The 20,472-nt window shown below is 40.6% G+C and overlaps 1 protein-coding gene across 4 annotated transcripts in view; it reads left to right on the top strand.

Annotated features, from left to right (window-relative positions):
• Positions 1–4,325, top strand: part of DAB1 (DAB adaptor protein 1) — a gene marked incomplete at both ends in the record, with an annotated part of 283,697 nt that extends 279,372 nt beyond the window's left edge. For all 4 annotated transcript variants that reach the window (XM_080690673.1, XM_080690671.1, XM_080690672.1 and 1 more), the window contains 2 exons: positions 3,744–3,871; positions 4,230–4,325. In XM_080690673.1, the coding sequence (XP_080546799.1) occupies positions 3,744–3,871; positions 4,230–4,325 (224 nt within the window). The remainder of the gene's footprint in view (positions 1–3,743; positions 3,872–4,229) is intronic.
• Between the last annotated feature and the right edge of the window lie 16,147 nt (positions 4,326–20,472).

The following is a 20,472-nucleotide window of genomic DNA, read 5'->3' as shown; positions in this document are numbered from 1 at the left end:
AAGCCAATTGAGAGCGATGGGTGGTTTCTGGAGTCTGGGCTTCAGAGTCAGAACTAGCTTCATCTGCACTAATCAGGCTTGTGGTAGATACTGCTATTAACAATCACAATAGCTACCAACTCAGGTAGCAAGGATAGCAACACACACCTCCTCCTAGCTCTGGGTTTATTTTTAGACTCATAACAAGGCTGATGACAAGTTTTGTTCAACTTGTTTGACAGATAATAGACAAGTGGTAGGACTGAATACAAGCCTGGCATTTTTCCATCATGTTACTCTGTCTCTTACAATTTTGTTAATTTGCTCATTTATTCATTCATGTGTACCCCACCTGTGAACACCGATTTTAGTATGACTGGTTGAAATGAAAATGAATGGTAAATGTTGAGTTTTTAAAAATTTAGGAACAAGATTTAAAAATTAAAATATAAAATTAAATCAGGAGAAAATATAAAGCCAAGTCATAGCAACTGTAAGGTCTTCTATACCTATGATTAGAAACTCAAGGTTTCAGTAGTCTAAGAAGAGAAAAGATAGTGGAGCAGATAGTTCTGGAGTGGGAGGCCATCTTTATTTCTTACTAGTTTTATGCTTTGGGGCAAGCAGTTTGATTTCTCTGAGCCTCATATTCCTTATGTGCATAAGGCTGTGGGTTATTTAAAGGATTTAATACATGTATTAAGACATTATATACTTCATCGATCCCAAACCATTATTATCACATCCTCTGTGATTTTGTGCAAAGTCCAGGGCCCAGTTCCTAGTGCCGGCTCCACCATGAGCCCTGTCTTTGACCAGTGTATGGCTCTCTGGAACCCAGAGAATCGGCTTGCTTCAGTAGCATGCCTCCTCCAGCTCCAGCATCCAGTGATTCTGCCCTGCCTCTCAAACACAGTCATGTGCAGCCAAATTAGAATCCAGATATACTGGAGTGCCTGTGCTTGCTCGATGCAGTTCAGGAGAGGTGTTCTGGAGTCTCTGCTTGTGCCTTGACAATTGATAAGGGGAAATAGAAGATGCCTGGTACAGTGAGTTGGCATTTTCATTACTGTCACAGATGGTACAGATAACTGCCTGGCCAATACTGTGAATAGTCAAAAAAAAAAATCTAATGTTAATACAATTAGGTTGTGTAATTTCAGCAAGGTTTGGAATGCTGTGCTGAAGATGAATGCCTTCTAGGTGTGTAAACAACCCCTTTGCACTAGGGCCGTGGGGTATCCACAGTGGAGGCCTCACTAGTAACTCTAATTCACTGGATTTCAGCAAAGAATTGTTATTCGTTTTTTTCAATGAATAAAAAAGTAAAATGCCAAAGAAATAACAGCCATGCAACAGAGCAGGCATCTTTTAGAAATGAAATGCCTGTCAGCTGGGTGTGGTGGCACAGGGCTTGTAATCCCAGTACTTGGGAGGCTGAGACAGGAGGATCACGGTTCGTGGACAGTCTCAGCTACTTAGTGAGTCCCTTTGCAACTCAATGAGACTCTGTCTCAAAATAAAGAATAAAAAATAGGGCTGGGATGTAGCTTAGAGGTAGAATGCCCCTGGGTTCAATCCCCAGCGAAAGAAAGAAAGAAAGAAAGAAAGAAAGAAAGAAAGAAAGAAAGAAAAAAGAGAAAAGAAAAGGAAAAAAAGAAATAAAATAAAATGTCTGTCTTTCAATGGACTTGTGGGTCAGTCACAATTAAAAGAGGAAAGTTTAAGGTCTTTGAGAACAGGAAATATGCTAGCACAAAGTCTAGCATGTGGGAGACATTGGGAAAAGGTAGAAAATGAATGAGGCATACAGAGGCCATTTAGCTACAGTTATGTTTTAGAACAGGGTTATGCAACTTTGGCACTATTGACATTTGGAGCCAGATGGTTCTTTGACAGAGGGGGATGTCCTGTGTACTGTAGGATGTCTAGCATCCATCCTAGCCTCTACTTGCTAGATGCAAGTAGCATTCATCCCTTCCCTCTAGTCATGACAGCAAAAATGACTCTGTGCATTGACAAATGTCCCCTGGGGATGAAATCACCCCAGACCAACAACCATTGTTATAAAGCACAGAAGTCTCCTATAAAACCTTCTTAAGACACTTGCATAAATAAATTCCAGGTTATGTTTCACATTGATTTCATTGGTTAAGTATGAGCAATATACCTGTCAGAGCTGGCAGCTCAGCCTAGGTTCTCAGCCTTTAGTAAGCAATAAACCACTTCAAACAACTCAGAATGCAATTAAGCTAATATTTATTAAACATCTACTGCCCTAATATTTATTAAACATCTACTGCCCATCAGGTGTATTCATATAGCTTTAAACCCATTATGACTAGTTTATTTCAAAATCATCTTATGAAACACAACAGGCTTTCCTTTAAAAAAAATAAAAAAAACTTGTGTTTTATTTAAAAAGAAAAATGAGTAAAACCCAGTCTTTATATCCTCTTTTTCATCAGTGTCCTCTTGAGAAAGTTTTGAGTGGAGGATTGTCCTTGTACCTAAAGTGAATCTTAAATAGAAATAGAAAAGCACAGCCGGCCTGAGTGATATCAGAGAAATCTGTGTTATTTCTCAGCACTGCTGGTTCACAGCTATGTTAACCCTCAACAATGATCACACCTCTGAGCTATAGTTTCTAAAATCTAGGGTAAGGAAACTAGTACAATAACACCTTACAGTTGCTTGCATTTGGAAGCATAAGGAATGAGAAGGGCCTAGCACAGTGTTTGACTCATTGACACATTATAAATAATAACAGTTTGAAACTTAATCACTATTCTAAACATAGGTTCATTAGGGTAGAGGGTACACACAAAATTTTATAATCCCTCACTGTCTGATAATCTACCAGATTTCCTAAGTTTTAGAATGTTATGACAGGAAGCTCTTATCAGTGGCATTGAAATTCAGCTACTAAATCACACACTATCACCTCCTCACTTGGAGCTAAGCCAGTGACTGGTATTTTCTATACCGAATTAAACATCATTAAAAGAAGAGTAGTTTCCAAAGGCATATTTATTATAAACCTCGAGAACAAATGAGAGGATGAAGATGTAGGAGAATCAGTGCAGCAGATGCATCTTCTTGTGGAATAGAGTATCAGCTATGAAGTTGGCCTCAGCCACATCAATCCTCCCAGGTCTCTGAGATTCAACACATTTCTTAGCCAGGATTCAAAGCCTGGCACTGTCAGTTGCCATGAACAAATTAGCAACTTTCACTTTTCATACTGTAAAACTGAAGTAACTTCCACCTCAGTGAGGTTTTATGAAGTTTAGGAATTCCTAACAGTGCATGACACATAAAAGCCCCCTAATGAATGTGCCCTCTGATGAAAGACAGAGGGAAGAAATTAAGCCCCAGCCCAGCAGTTCTCAGCTTGTACATGCATCCGAATCAGCAGGAAGGGATTGTTAAAACACAGAGTTTCTGACTCAGGAGATCTAGGGTAGGGACCAAGAACTGGCATTCCTAACAAATTCCCAGATGCTGGTTCAGGGACCATCCTTAAGAACCGTCATGTTGGTAGTCAGTGTGGACAAGCACCTTCCTTACAATCAGATGTGTGAAAGGACAAGATGGACACATACAGGAGAGGAAATCAAATGTGTAGCTCATTTGACTCGGGATGGGGAGGGGCATCTTGTGATGTGACACAAATAAAAGCAAATCCCTGAGGTTTCTGTGGGATGTAAATGGGTGTAGCCAGGCACTTAAGATGTTTCCTCTTTTTTATGGTCTCCCTGTAGCTCCAACCCCAGCCCCTAGGCAGAGCTCTCCATCCAAATCATCTGCATCCCACGCCAGTGATCCGACCACAGATGACATCTTTGAAGAGGGCTTTGAAAGTCCCAGCAAAAGTGAAGAGCAAGAAGCTGTAAGTGGCTGGTCTGTTATTTGTTTTGTTTTTTCTTAAAATTAAAACTTCTATATCTGAAACCGGCAGTGCACGGGAAGCCTACCTAAAATAGAATGCTGGCTCAGACTCTGATGTTCTGAAGGGTTGCTAAATGGGCTCTGTTGTACGTACGTTCAAGTGAGTCAGCCGGAAAATGCTGTCCTTTTCCTACGTTGTTACAAGTGCTTGCATTTGCGGGATGGCGTCCTCTGACCCAAGCTGGCCTTTCTTTAAAGTAACTGATTATATGTGCTGCTGCATGAAAATATGCCTAGTTGTTTTGTATTTTCAGTTGTTGAAAAGAGAAAAAAAAAAGTGTTATCTTCTTGTGTTCTAGCCTGATGGATCACAGGCCTCCTCCACCAGTGATCCATTTGGGGAAGCCAGTGGTGAGCCCAGTGGTGATAATATAAGTCCACAGGCCGGTAGCTAGATAGCGCAGGTCTGGGTAGGTATTTGTCCTTTTTATCTCCTTCACTCCAAAGCTCGCTGCTTTCCCTCTTGCTTGTCCTTTACTTCTCTTGTCACATTTCTAATGCATGCACGCTCTCTCTTCGCCTGCTCTGTGTTCCTGATGTTTGCACCGTCTCTCTTTGCCTGCGCTGTGCCACGTGGCCTGTGTTTGCATCCTCTCTCCTTGCCTGCGCTGCCTTACCAGTGTTTGCAACATCTCTCCTCGCCTAGTTTCTAGTTTCTACTTTGCTTCTTCTCATGGATGAATGACCTTTGACATATTCCAGGAGGTAGAGTTGGGGGGAAAAGTGGGAGTAGGTCATATTATTTGGTCAATGCTACCTTCTGAGTGGGTGGCAGTGATAGAACAAGGCATGGTCAACACTACTTAATGTGGATTTAGTTTCTAAAAGCATCCATCTTCTGAGATGGATACATTCTGCCCACTCTACTAATTTTTCAGTGAGTTGTCATCCAGATACTTTAATCTTTTAAGCAAAATGTCACTGCATTTGCCTACATATCACAGATCTAAAGAGGTCACCGATCAAATACGCTGAGAAACCAGGCTATGAAGCAAAACAAAGCAGCTCTTGAAAGAAGATTGATTGAGATGTAAGATCATGGTAGCTCTTTGTGTCTAACCAGAAAGGGCCCTGCACCCTCTCCTGATGTGAAAGCAAAATTCAAAGCCCAAAGATGTGTCACCATCACTTCTGAGGCTCTGCTGTTTGCACCTGTGCTATAGCATGTGATTTGCCACCAAGTCACTTCAGATCCCATCAGCAGCTGCTTTGAGAGAGGTGTACTTACATTTACTAGAAGTGTCTTTGACTCTTGAATTTCAATACATCTGATTTGATCGAAAGAGAAGCTGATGAAGCAAACCTTCTCGGGAGATAGAAGCACACCTTGTTACCCAGACATGATTTCTAAGGTCACTCATTGACAAGTGTGTTCAATTTTCAAATACTTTACTAGTTTTCCACAAGCATATAGGACTGCAAGGCCATACCTAGAAGTGCTCCCTTTTTTTTATTTTAGTCCTGAAGAGAGCCATTAAAATGGTAAACAGTTTTCAACGCTCATAAATGAATTCTAAGGCTACCTCAGAATCATTCTCAGTTGACGCATATGTTATTTTGACAGGTATTGAAAGCTAATACAGTGTTCTGAAAGTGCATTTTGTTAATAGATTTTATGATTAAAGAACTTAACATACTGTATATTTTGCCACATTTTCTATCAGCATGATTGCACATAATATGTACATCATGCCATGTAAAACCACCTACTACCCATTTAAAAATTCATTCTTTTAAAACTATTTTAGGAGCTGGTGTATTAAAGGCAAAGCCAATGTTCTAGAAAAGAGAAAAGTTGAGGATTATGGGTGGACTCCTTGGAATGACTCCCCAAGAGGTTTTTCCCTTTGCATATGTGCTCAAGCTTGCCTTGAAAAATTTGATGAATGAACTAGAGGTGACAAGAGCCATTCATCAAGATAACAGCAAACATCATCTAAAATTGAAGTTCTTCTAGAAAACAAAGATGACTTACACCATTTGCAGATCAATGTATCAAACCCTCATCTTCATGAGAGTGTTCAACTTGAGGCAATAATACAACCTGCAGTGATTTGTGGGACTTCAGCTGTTCCACATTTGATTTTCTACCACCACCTCAAGCCATGGCTGAGTTGCAAATGGACGTAGCATGGTATAGTGGCAAGAGATCAGGATTTGAAACTTGAGTTCAAATCCTAGCTCAGATACTTAATAGTAGGTAATCTTGGTCAAGAACCATTATTTCTTTTGAGCCTTGGTTTCTTCATTTGCTAGAAGAAGCTTGTATTATCCATGATGTTGACTGAGATGGCCTGTGTCAAGTCTCCAGCATACAGGCAGATATTAGGTTCTGGGGTAATGTTGTCTGTGGTCAGAAGCCAGTGCTACAACTTTTTAGATATGTGACCATTCTGAGATCTCATGATCATTCTCCAGTCACATTTTCTTCATTTAAAAAATAGGGATAGCCAGGCGTGGTGGCACACGCTTGTAATCCCCGCGCTTGGGAGGCTGAGACAGGAGGATCGCACAGGTTTGAAGCCAGCCTCAGGTACTTAGTGAGGCTCTCAGCAACTTAGTGAGACCCTGTTTCCAAATAAAATATAGGTCTGGGAGTATAGCCCGGAGGTAGAAAGCCTGTGGGTTCCACCCCCAGTACCATAAAAAAAAAATGGGGATAAAAATATTGTCTGCCTCATAGGATTATAGCCTAAACTAAATGAGCTATGTATATATGTGTTTCTTAGTACAGTGCCTTGGACATGGGAAGCCCCTGCCAGATGTTAGATGAAATCATCACCACCCCATCATTCACACCATTATCAACACTACAACCATCACCATCACCACCGTTACTACCGTCACCATCACTGTCACCACCACCATTTTCATTACCATTTCCACCATCATCATTGTCACCCCTACGATCATCATCACCACCAACACCATCAGCAGCAGGACTACCAACAACATCACCACCACTATTCTACCACCACCATTATTGCCATCACTACCATCACCACCACCATTTACACTTTCATTATCGCCACCACCATCATTAGCAGCAACACCACCACATCATTGTCACTCTACAATTATCATCATCACCATGCTAATCATTATCATTAGGATCAACACCATCACAACTTTATTATTATCACACATATTTATAAAAAAGTTGTCTCTCTACTACCTTGGATTATATACCCTTAGTCCATGTGTTGAATAAGGCCATTGTCTGGGAGATTTTACTTGACACTTCCTATCTCCAGATAATTAAATTTTGATATGCCTCAAAACAGCATTGGGGTGGGGTGGAGAAACACTGCCTGGTAGCTCTCTGCTTCACCTTGTCCCATAATCAGAATTATCCCAGTTTGAACCCCAGAGACCTCCTCTCATTTCCAAGCTATAAAATTTTTTTGGATTAAGATGCAATTCATCATAAATCCCTCTCAGCTCCAGAGGAAAACTGGACCATAATCTTTAGTGACTCAGTTTTCTCTTTGAGAGTTTAGCCTGGCCATTTCACAATTTCCTATCAAGAACTGCGTGCCGAAGTATTGCTGCCAGCCTTGAAGATTGGCCTTTGGCCTCTATAACACCCATGGGTAAAGCACACATGGGCCTTTGCAAGTCCCTCCATCAATAGCAGTAAAAGCCACACATCATATTTCTGTCTCTATTCCTTTCCACCCATCTGCCCAACTGGAAATTTACTGATTAAAAATTTTTAGTACCTTTCCAGACATTTGGTAAAGGAATACAATGTAGAGCTAGTTAGGTTTGTGGCTTTATTTTCCCCTCTGCTTTTATACAGTGGCAAAGCATGAGTCCCATCCTTCTTATCACCCTCGCAACCAGTATCCTCAGCTGTTTTTATTAGAAATATCCACACAGTTCTTAGTAAGTAGGGATGACATCAGTTGATAAGTTAAAGTCATATCACACTAAAGTAAGAGAAAAAAGACAGACTCAATCCCTGTAGATGGAAGCTTTAGGGCCAATCTCAAACATTTCTGTCTTAGAAATAAAGGAAAATATCTTCAATTATTTCACTTTTTCCCCTACCCTCCCATCTGGGAGAATCACATATCTTGAAAGACTGAGTCAACAGGAGCTAAAAAAGAACCAAAGTAATATTATAATGGCTGTTGTGGGAATGGCAGGTAGTTTATACTTCACTGATGTGTTCCTGGAGCAATTTTAAGGGCAAAATGTTAGCTTTTGAGGAGATGAAAGAAAAATGAAAACATTTATTTGGTTAAATGGCTAAGTAAATAAACTGCCTATCAGACTTCCCCAGCTGTCAAGTCAAAGTAGCATCTGTAACAATGGGAATTGTTTGGTCTGTCTCCCTTTGTAACGATAGATATTGCCATAAATAATAAGTTTTTGTCATTTTTTTAATACTGATCTTCGTAGTGGGAAACCATGATATAAAAAGTATTGCTTGGTAGATTTCTATTGTTCAAGGAAAGAAAGCTGAACTTCAGATGCTTTGAAAGGAGGAAGCTTTTAAAAAATAAAATAAGAGAAGAGGAAAGGAAGCCTTGAGTTGGAGTCTTGAGTCTGAATATGGATCCAAAGCAGTTGAACTGCAGCAAGAATTTTCCCCCTCAGATGCAGATACAGATAATTGTAGCAGCTTCCTTTTCAGGCTGCCCACAAATCACACAATATCATGATTAAGAAAGTGGTTTGTGAGCTTTCAGAATAAAGTATATGTTTTTGAGATTATTATTATGCATTTTATATTTAGGTAGAATTGAACAACAGAGCCTTAAAATAAAGAACTAATAAGTAAATCAATCAAAAGTGTTCTTTTTACTTGACACAGAACTCAGAGGCATTCTGAGAGAATGCAGTGTTTGACTTCTTCAGACCTTGCTGAAGCAACACACTTTGGAGTCCCCAGCTGATAAACTGATAGAGGGGTTTAGGCAGAAGGGGCCCAGGTTTGGCTGAGGGGCTGAAGGCTGGGATGGAGGGGTGGGCTTGGTAGCAAGAGATATTTTAAAAATGCAATTGCAAGAGGCGAAGACTAAAAGGACATGGGAGGTGAAAAAGAGGACATAGCTAGAGTGGCACCAGTTTTCTGATATGGGAAAGAAGGCAGTGCTCATCACTGTGCCTCAGAATACAGAGTGCTTAAGCAGAGAGAAGGCAAATACCTGGGGACAAATTGAGCTTGAGGTGCCCATAAGACATCCAACTGGAGATGCCATGAGGCTAATGGACATAACCTTGAGAGGTCAAAAAAGAAATCAGGCCCGATAGGAAGATGCCAACCTGGTTTTCAGCCAATGGAATCATAGGTGCAAAAACAAATGCAAACCGTGTAGACCAGGGGTTGACAAACTCTCTGTATTACTTATGCTTGTGGCCTATACAGTCGATTGCAACTGCTCTACAGTTGTTAGCAGGAAAGCAGCAAAAGACAGAGCATCAATGAATGGATATAGCTATGTTCCAATAATGCTTGGACCATAGTTTACCCAAGCTGACCTAGATCACACTCAACTATTTGTAGAATCTTTCTGTGAAAGTAATCACAATGTCTTCTATCCAATACTACCAATAAAATATATTTTAAAATTACTAACACCACTTAATTCAGTCCTCATAGAAACACTCTTAAGTATTTGAAATACTATTTCCAGTTTATAAATATGACCATAAGGTAGAGATGTAAATATTTGCTAAAATCCAAAGATTCACATGTAATAGAGCGAGGATTGGAATCTAGACAGATTAAATCATTCAAGAGCACTTACATAGGACCAGGACACCTGGATTCTAGCAATATCCTTTTTTTCTATTTTAGTTTTTGTTTGTTTTTTGTTTTAGTATGAGGATTGTATGCAAGGACATTCTACCTCTGAGCTACACTTCCAGCCCTGTTTTATATTTTATCTTTAAATGGGCTTGCTAAATTGCTGAGAGTCTAAGTTGTCAAAACTGCAATCTTCCTGTCTCAACCTCCCAGGTACTGGGATACAGGCATGTTCTAGCACACCTGGCTTCTAGTAACATCTTTTTGACTTAGTATATGTGTGAAATGAAACCGATGGCTTTGTTTTTGACCTGAGGTTTCCTCATTTGTAAAACAATTCCTGGAGGCCCTTGCAGCTCTTACATTTTAGGAGCCTCCAACTTGCCCAAGGCCACCCAACTATAGCATGGAGGAAACCATTCCTCAGATATATTCCAACAGCACCCTTCCTCCAGTCTGTTCATATTCCCAGCTATCAAAAAAGACAGAAATCCCTAAATTATGCCTACTTCATTAGTGTCATCAATACCATTAGCGTTAGACCTGAGACCCACTCCTGATGACCAGGAGCTTACTCAGAAAAAGTCTTCCTGCTATAGCAGAGAATTGGTGTCAATAGCCACAGTGTCCTCATCTACTACAAGTATTACAGCTAAGAAACCTTGAAACTAAAGTTGCCTACACAGGGCGATAATGTGGAACTCCAGCTTTGCTCACCTCCAGGCTTCAATCTGACCCCTAACTTGGGTCGGCACTAATCTCACCCAAGACTCCTCCCCAGCTTGGGCATAGATGAACTCACTTAGCAGACCGCATGGCGCACCACTGACCTCACATCTGAGAGGACCTTTCTCACCATGCAGTGTCTTCATTCTGCTAGAAAAGGTATGTTTCTTCCCACATACCTTTGTTAGATGGCCACACTTTCCAAAACAAAGACAATAAACATTCAATGACAATAAAGTAATCAACACAATTTAGGTGACTTCCAAGAGGGTTTTGTTATAATGTGCGATAGGAAAGTATTTGCATTTATACTTCATACCAAAGAGCCAGGAATAGGGGAAAGAGACAAGTACAGAAATGAAAGTCCCACCCCCCTCCCTTACCACCCCACTGGCTCTCCACTGCCTCCCACAGGGGCCTCAGCTTCTTCTGCAGGAAAGGAGATGTCATGCCAACAACCTTCCAGCTCTGACATTTTATGAGCAGGCATACAGTAGTAGAAAGAACAGTAGGCAAAGACCTGGGTACATTCACAGGAAATTCTAAAAAAAACCCTGAATCTAGATTGTAGTGAAGCAGATTTGCAGTTGTTGGCAGTGGGATAGGAGTTGGCTAAGAAGGATACCAGGGAAGTTTTAAGGTTGAGAAATTTTCCATAGCTCACATGAGCATATATATTCATCAAAACTTATCAAACTATACCTTTTTTTTTTTTCGGTACTGGAGATGGAACCCAGAGGCATTCTACCTCTGAGAAGCATCTCCAGCCCTTTTTTTTATTCTTTATTTTGAAACCAGGTCTCACTGAGTTGCAAAGGGCCTCACTAAGTAGCTGAGGCTGTCCGCAAACCACGATCCTCTGATCTCAGCCACCCGACAAACTATACCTTTTAGATAGACATATTTTATTATGTGTAAATTATATCTGTGAGGTTGATTTAAAAATAAGTAAATTCATAAAAGTGAAAAGTACATTGGCAGTTACCAGGGAATGGGGGTAGGGAAGAATAGGGACTTATTTATTTAATGCCCCTAGAGTTTTAGTTTGGATTGGTGGAAGAATATTGGAAATAGTAGTGATGGTTGCACAACATTGTGAGTATAATTAATGCCACTAAACTGTACATGAAAAATAAAGTGGCAAATGTTACAATGTTATGTTATTTATATTTTACTACAATAAAAAATGAAGAAAGGAAGAGAGAGAATGGAAGGAAAGAAGGAAGGAAGGAAAGAAGGAAGGAAGGAGACAAGACTTGGTAATATTTGAGCTCTGCCTTGTGCTGACAGAGTGATTTTGGAGAATGGAAAGCAAGAGCTTCTTTGCAGTAATGAATATAAGAGATAGGAATACCAAAAGTAGCCTCAGGGAGGAGCTCATGGGAATCATGTGTGTGATATAGGAAAGCCCTATATAGCCTGTAATATAAGGTATTATTACTCTAATTCTATGCATCCACTTGCTGTTGTACATTATTCATGTTTGAACTCTCAAAGTTGTCTGCAGTGGAGGTCTTCTACCCATAGGGCCTGCAACAGTGGAGGTCTTCTACCCACAGGGCCTGCAACCAGGCCTTTAGGTTAATTTTGCATTCATTCTGCATACTTTTCTGGGCTTATCCAGTGCCATAACTGTATTTCTTAGTGGAAAGCCCATTTGCAGTTTCAATCATGTTCTATGAAGGAGAGACAATTTAGAATGTCACTAACATGATAATATTAAACCCCAAATCATCTTCTGAGAAGCAAGGCTAAAACACATACTTGGACCTCAGTCTTTTTGAGGGTTTCTCCTGTATGCCAGGCCCCTATATGCCATATAAGCAACACATTTTCTCCCTCACTTCTCACCCTCTTCCAGAGAGGACCTCAACCTCCTATCACAGGTGAAAAAACTGTTACCCTTGAAGGTCAGTTCAGAGTCCTAGAGTTACTAAGTGGTAAGAAAGTACACAGCCTTTGACAGCCAGGCCTTGGTGTTCTCCTGTTGAACATCAACGATTTCAACATATATGAGCCTCATACAAGTTTTCTAAGGGACCACTAGACAGTCATGACCAAGCAGGAGCAAAACATGAACAGTGTCCAAACTGTAAAAATGACCAAACACTCCTCTGTCCTGACTTTAGCCTTGTTTTATCCTCCCTGCCTTCCAGATAAAAACCATTAAGATAATCATGGAAATACACTTTGTGACAACACAGAAGCCAGAGAAAAACCTACTTTGGCTTCCTTCTCCAAGCCATCTAACATCAGCCCATATCCCATGATGAGTTTTTTCCAGCCCTCTCCAGCAGAGATGCTCCCTGGTTCCCTCTCTCTACAAAGAAGACTAAGTCCCACGTGTTCAAGTCCAGGTGTATTCCCAGTGATCTCTGGCTGCAGAGTGTTGGTTGCAAAAACAGCAACTCAGACCTTCCCAACTCCAGGCTCCCATGCCCTCTTTCACTATTCCACTGACAATATAGGGTGTTTGCTATGGGGAAAAGGCCAGCCTTTTTAAATTTTGTCTTAAATTTTACTATACAATTTCCATCTACTGTGTTGTCCTCCAAACATTTTAATATGTCAAAATCACAGAGAAGTTTAAAGTTTCTAAGCATTTTCCAACTCCCCTGAAGACAAGAACCATTCAATTATTTATTTATATCTTCATTTTCGATGTTGTTAGTGGGTGGGCATTTTGCTCACAATGTGGGGTGCTGGTGCACAGGCATAGTGGAGCTCAGGGTAGAACACAGTCAGAGATGCCATGGCAGGAGTGAAGACAGAGATCTGCACAAGATGCTATAGGTACCCAAGAGCAGGGTAGCTCCATCGCCCACAGAGCCTGGAAAGCCTTTCTGTTTGAGCTGGTCTTAACGTATGTCCTCCCATACAGAGCAAAGAAGGCCTGGCAGGCAGGTGAACTGCCTGAGCAAAATCTCAGAGATGGGGAAATCCTGCAGCTATAGGGTGAGCCCAAAGCAGTGTTGACAAGGCAAGGCAGGGCGTAGGAGGGAGTGGAGGTAGGTGAGGGCGGTGGCAGAAATGGAGCCATATTGAAAGAGCCTAGAAAGTTCACATCATCCTTTGAATAAGGCAGAGTCAGGAGGGCCATGTCAAGTGGGAGGATGGTGTAACCAAATTCATTTCAGAAAGACCATTCTGGCAGAGGCCAAAATAAGAGATTTTTAAAAATAAATATGATTTATGTTACCTGAAGGTTAACTTTTGATTCATGGTCTAGAAGGGATATTTATTAGCTCTAATGCACTACAAGACTAATGGGCCTTATGTACCCAGCTAAGAAGCTTTGACCTTGCCCTCTGGGTGATGGGGGCCTCTCAAGGGGGATTTGAAGCAGGGCAGAGGTTGGTCACATCTACTCAAAGAAAACAATAAAAATTATTTGCAGTGTGTTATGTTAATGTGTGGCTTCACTTATGCTTTTTGGAATATTGAAAATAGTTTGAAGTCTCCATCGTGACCTTGCCAGAAACCAGGTCGACAGTTTCTGGATCTGATGATTTCTTAGCTCCCCTCTAACTCTGACAGAGTAAGATTCTGTGGCCAGGAAGGTAAAGCTATTGCCAAAACGGACAATGCATCACAGTGTCAGGCTTTGGGATTATCTGCTGCTTGGGGTTTTCCACACCACTGCTCTCCTTCATTAGTGGGGATAATTGAGAGTTGACTGCAGTTGGTACCGCTGTTGTGATGGGTATTTGAAGCTAAATTCCGGCAAGCAGGAGGTGTGTGAATATTTATCTCAGCTGCAGAAAGTTAATGCAGTGTGGCATTAATTACCCTGTCTGAGCCTGCTGTCGTCTTCTGTTTTTAGGTGTCATTCTCAGTTGGATAAATTAGTTTCCAAAATTAAAAGAGAGGAAATTGTAGGGTGAGATCAAGGCAGCCTGACTTCTTAGGGCATCCAAAAAGAAGAATGGGCTGAGAAAGTCTACCCAGGAAACAAACATTCAAATTCATCCTCATAGCCCAGCATTAGCAAAAGAGTGAGCTCCTTCTGGAGGGTTCTGCTTAAATATTTTTCTCTTCCACCCTTTTTGACTTTCCCTACCCTACTCTTAGAGCACACTCACATACAGGTACTAGCAACAAAGATGTTTTAGCCTTACAACAGGTATTCAACAACAGATATTGTTGACTATTTTAGTAGAAATATATTAGGTACTTAATAAATCATCTTGCTATAGTATTTAAGCGAATAGGACCAAACTAAAGTGTATTTAGGACAAAGGAATAAGAACAGTGAATAAACTAGAAACTGTGTCATAGTCCTTCACTAATTCAAAAGACCCTCACTGAGGACTACTATGCTATGGCCTATATTTAAAGTGGCAGAAGAAACTAGCAATTGGTAACCCAGAGGAAGGCTGTGAAAGAACGGCTTTCATACTTTCTGATGCTGAAAGTTTGGGAGAAAGATTGTACTTCTTTACATTTCCAAAGCATGAAAAGACCAATTGGCCCCCAGAACAGATAAAGCATCTCCAAGGACAGGAAGTTCCTACTCCCTGGAAGAGTACAGTGAGTCCTAGAAGAAAACACCCTGGCTCTGGGGATAACAGTGCTAGCTTCTACACCTGGCCGGTTGCTTAGTAACTGAGTGATGCTGGGCAAACAATAGCTGACTTTGCTGAACTACAAATTCCTCATCTGACCACGGATGAGCCTGGATGTTATCTTCTAGGTTTTCACACTTTACAGCATAGAGCAAGCTGTGAGATGCGTTACACACGAGAGGCAGCACAGTGACCTTGAGATTACACAACCTCTCTGAACTTCAGTTTTTATCTGCCAAAATGAGGACAGAAAGAATAAAAGCTGCTTCCAGAAGTGCTAGACAAAATAAGACATGTATGTGCTGTATAAACTCTGCAGCACTCTACAGATAGAAGGATTAGTGTCTCCCTTTCTCTCTCTCAGCAGCTGTTGTAATAGACTAGGGGGGAAAAAAACAAACCACTGCTCCTTATTATCAGATCTGGTATATCCAGGCTAACTAGCTATGTGACCATGGGCAACTTTCTTAACTTTCTGTGCTAGAGCTCTCATGTGCAAAAGAGATAAAGATTCTGCCTTACAAGGTTATCAAAAAGACAATGTACTTTAAAATACCTGGCATTGTTGGTGCCAGGCACACTGGAGAGGCTCACAGAGTGCCCATTTATTCTGAAGGTTCAAGGTGAGATGCCAATAAAAAGAATCTATATGTACAAGGCAGGAGGCAAGCAAGCACATAAAATGTGGCACAATTAAGATGTCATTGTCGTCAACCACTAAGCCAAGCATGGGAAGGAAGAATGGGGAGGGAACGGGGTGGGGATCGGGTAGAGGCTAACTGGGCAATGTGTGCATGTATGTCTACAAAAATTTTTTTTAATCCCATTATGATGTATGAATACAGTGCACCAATAAAAAAAAAGGGAAAAAAAAGAAAAAAAAAGATGTCATTGTGCCCACTGAATTCTGGCACAAGCAACCAAGAGTGATGGCATAAAGGTTGCTTTTAGCAGAAGGGCCCCTGCCTTAGTAAGGCCAGAGTATGGATCTGATGTGCTTGGCTGGCAGCACATGGTGCCATCTCCATGGGAGCTGAAGGCTGACATGGTTTAAACAGGGCAAATACCACTTCCCATTTACCTTTCCACTGAAAGTTTGCTGTGTTTTGCTAGTAAAAATCCCTGTGTGTCTCCAGAGAGCTCCTTGGGTACAGACAAGTATCTGGCCAAACCTGAACATGGCTGAATGTACACAAGTCTCAGAAGAATGCACGTGTGTGTGTATGTGTGTGTGTGTGTGTGTGTGTGTTATGTGTGTGTGTGGGGATTGAACTCAGGGGAATTACACCTCAGAACTATATCCTCAGCTCTACTTTATTGTTTTATTTTTAAACAGGGATTTGCTAAGTTGCTGAGACTGAGCTTGAACCTGCGATCCTCCTGTCTCAGGCTTCCAGGTACTAGGATTACAGGAGTGCGCCACCACCCAGCTAGGAATGTTTTTATTAAGAGATACAGGCCATTTACTATCTCTCTCGCTCAGGAGTTCATTCAGTTGTCACTACATATGGAAACCAGGAGCAGTTTAAAATAGCGACTTAGTGGTCTAGAGTAGATAAGCATGAAATGCTGCTGGCAATATGTGCACAGGGTTTATCATAATTATAATTTTCTGAAGCTATTTACTTCCAAGTATTGTGCTAGATGATTACTATAGATTGTCTAATTTCCTCAAGAACCCTACAGAAGAAAAAAGAAACACTACTAGTTTCATTTAGTGAAACTAAATGAAACTAAACTAGAGACTGAGGCTCAGTAGGATAAATACACTGTCTGGATCACACCACTCTTACTACCTTCCCAGCTATGCTGTGACATTTTCCTCACTGAAAAATCAGCTTGGTTTCAGCACCAAGTATTTAAATGGGCAAGTAGTTTTTTGGAGTGATAAAAAATGTTGCCAAAATGATATATGCCATGATCAAATCATCTAAAACTAAGGTCATCCATCCATCCACTGTCACCTTTCTCTGTAACCTCAACTCTCCTTCCTAAAGCCATCTCAGAAAGCCCAATGAGGAAAGGGCAGGCCTCACTTTGTCCTTCTGTCCGCAGGAGCCAGAGCCTCTCTATGCGCAGATCAACCGACCTAAGAAATAGCATCGATGCGAGCTCCTGGTGGGTGCTTCGAGACTGGCATGGAGAATAGCGTCGTGGCAGGCTCTCTTGTATTCCTTCACCTCACCTCATCCCACAAGGAAATCCATGATCGCTCAACGGAACTTTTTCTGAAGAGGGAACTAAGCATTTTTGGCAAACAATGGCAGATATTTATGGCAGCACAAAAAAAAAAAATCCACAAAAGTATATTTAAAAAAATCACACCCAACATTAAATCACAAACCAAGCAAATCCTTACCCAACAAATATTCTGAGCTCTCTTAGCTGGGTTTATGACAACCCAGGATATCAAATCATAATTCTGCTTTTGTTTCTCTACCTGTTGACCACTGTTAGAGACAGCAAATTTGGAGTGACAGGCATCAAGAGAATTACAACAAGGTTGGCACTGACTTCTTTTAGGCAAAAGCGAGGGGTCCTCTATGACCACAGCATCATCATTTATGTGCCTTTTGGCATATAATGATTTTTTTTCATCGCTCCACAGGGCCTGGTCTGCCATATCTCCCCTACCCCTTTCTTTGTCATGTTTAAAAATTAATGGGTGTACAAATTTTTGTATTGCTTTTGACTTTTTTAGATATGGGTGAAGAAATCTTAACTGGAAAAAAAAACCCTCTTACGAAGTGAATTAACTTGAAATCACAAGACACGTGTAAGTGGTTGATTATTCATGTTGCTCAAGAATGTTGCCAAAACTACCCTTTTGTTATTCCACATACTGGTGAAGAAAGAGTTTTCTGTTCGGTTGGAAACTTCATTCTGTGAGTAGGAAAGGACATCAAATCCCACTGATGAGGAAGATGAGAAAAGTGCATCAGATTTCCTAAGAATCTCTAAACTCCGAGTACAATAAAATGATATTTTTTATTTTCCCGATACTTCGCTGCTGTGATACTATGCAGACAAGTGTCTTCTCCATGTGCCATTTTCAAAGAAAAGTCATTTGCCAAATAGTTCTGATACAATCCCGGTCATGTGGTTTTGGATCTTAAAACCTGACTTTACAATGGAATGATGAGACGTAAGCATTCAGCATAGCTCACTGATTCCGTGGTCAAAATGGTTCATCTCTATCTCTTTTTGTACATCAGAAAATTCAAATGGGATTTTTATTTTGTAACTTGAAGAAAAAAGAACCTTACCATTAAACTCTTTAAGTATTTAAGGGAAATGGCTTTAAGGAGTTCTAATGAAAAAAAATGTCAGTTTTTTTTTTGTAAATATAAATGTTAATGAAAATGCTTTTTAATAATGCCATTACACTGTAGAGAAGGTAGCAGATTGAGTGCAAGATGTGACAGAGGATGGATGGGGCCCGTGTTCCAGCCCTTATACTGGAGCAAATGATAGGAAGATGGAGTTCTGGGGCAGCTGAGCTGGCAGGAGCCACTGGCCAATCAGCAGCTGGGGAACCTAAAGGGGCGGAGACTCCATAAAGTGGTCCTCAGGCCCCATGAGCTAAACAGGAGAAAGGCAATTCACACTTTGAAAGGCCTGGCCTTCAGATTCTGAAACTCTCCCACCTCGCCGCTCCCACTTCCACCCCCATGAATCACTGAACTGTTTGTATGTGAAACAGAAGCTTCCTGTTTTTACATTTATGGGACAAAAAGTGCAGTGTTCAGTTCGTATGTTTAGCACATGATTTTCATAAAGAATGATATATTTTTGCCCTACAGAGGATTGTTATACAGGTCAGATGTGTTTTCCTGAAGTTCCTATGCAGTTACAGTATGTTGAATTTAGTGGTTTAACACTAAGAAGAAATCTTTAAAGAAGAGTTAATTAATTGGAGTTGGGGGTAATTATTATTACTTGGTTTTAAAATTTGAGAAGTAGAATTTACATGGAGATGATCAGTTAAAATGGGCCCATATGATCTGGCTCTTCATGTCAATAGAAACTAAAGTGATTTGGAAGATTGGTTTTCAAATGATGATATGCTTGTTTGCATAAAAAAGTACCCGATCAAGGTGATTGTTTCTATTTGAAGCCCACATTTTACACAATCAGGTGACTGGAATCTGTTTCCAGATAGATAAATCAACCAAATGTTCATTAGAGAATATATGTAAATGTCATCCCAGTGTGGAAGGTCCCCAGAACCAGCAAAGTGAGACCATTTGCCAGCCCTAAAGCCATCATCTGTGGGTCCACATGCTTCCTCTAGAAGCCCACAGAAGGAATGAAGGGGAAAGGTGTGATAGCCAGGAGAGCAGTCCCAGAACCACTTCATGGTGTGTTCTGGAGATGTGATAAGATGGGCGGTTCTTGTGGGGATATGGCCTCAGTTACTATGTGGTCTATTATTCTGATTCTATACCAGTGGTGCTATCTCCTCCTTCAATATGGCCGTCTGGAGTTTGTCCTGCTGTCACACCATTATTCTGATCCTTGGAGGTTACTTCTGACACACACAGAGTGAACTCGGGTTGAGGTTGCTATGTCAGATGCACAGTTGGGTCCTAATTTTATGGCAGAAGGTGACAGCCCAGTAGACTCGTCATCACTCAGTCATTGAACGTGATTGAAAGTGTGGCTGGCTCTGAACTTAACAGAAGATGCCCATATGATGCATTAAAGAGAGGAAAATAAAATCAAGATTTTAAGATGTCCTTTGTATTCTCACTGGAAAAACTGTAATTATTTTTCTCCCAAGCACTGTTTGGTGAGCCTAGAACCACCGTACCCTATTCCAGGAATACAGTGACATTTCCAAACAAGAGCTGAGGTGCCAATACCAAAAGAGCATGGGGAGTCTGCACAGTTATGGTTAGATAAATAGAAAATCCATGTACACAACTGTTAATTCCTCATCCTTCACTAGCACTAAATTTGTCACTTTAAATTTTGAAACCAGGGAAATGCCACCTGTCATTCTGTCCCCATTCCCCATAGCTCTTCAATCTTTACATGCCACAAGACTTTTTTGATAACTTGTACTCATCCCAATGTCTACTGAAACCCCATCATGTAATGTACCGGGCACCTTCTTTTAAAAAAAAAAAAATGTTTACTCTGTGGGTTTGGTTCATTTCAATTTCTGCGTTCTGACACATATTTTTTTAATAAAGATGAGAAAGAGAAAATGACTGTTGCAGTACATTTCTAGACCTACTTTAACTTTACCTCAGATGACAGTTTGTTAACATATATGGACACATTATTTTTAACTTTATGTACAATGCATTCAACAGAACAGCAAAATTTTTAGAAATTTTCCATTAATTTCTGTAACACATCATGTAAAACTGTTACAAATAAACATGTTTGAGAACAACAGTTTAGCCTGGTTTTATTCCTCAAGATTCCATGGAATAATTAGGTGAGGAACTGGAAGAAAAAAACACTTCTAAGTTTCTGTCTAAT

The sequence above is a fragment of the Muscardinus avellanarius genome (genome assembly GCF_963383645.1).
Source record: "Muscardinus avellanarius genome assembly, chromosome: 3".
NCBI lineage: Eukaryota > Metazoa > Chordata > Mammalia > Rodentia > Gliridae > Muscardinus > Muscardinus avellanarius.
Note: the sequence above shows the minus strand (reverse complement) of the source record. Positions and strands in the feature narration are given on the sequence as shown.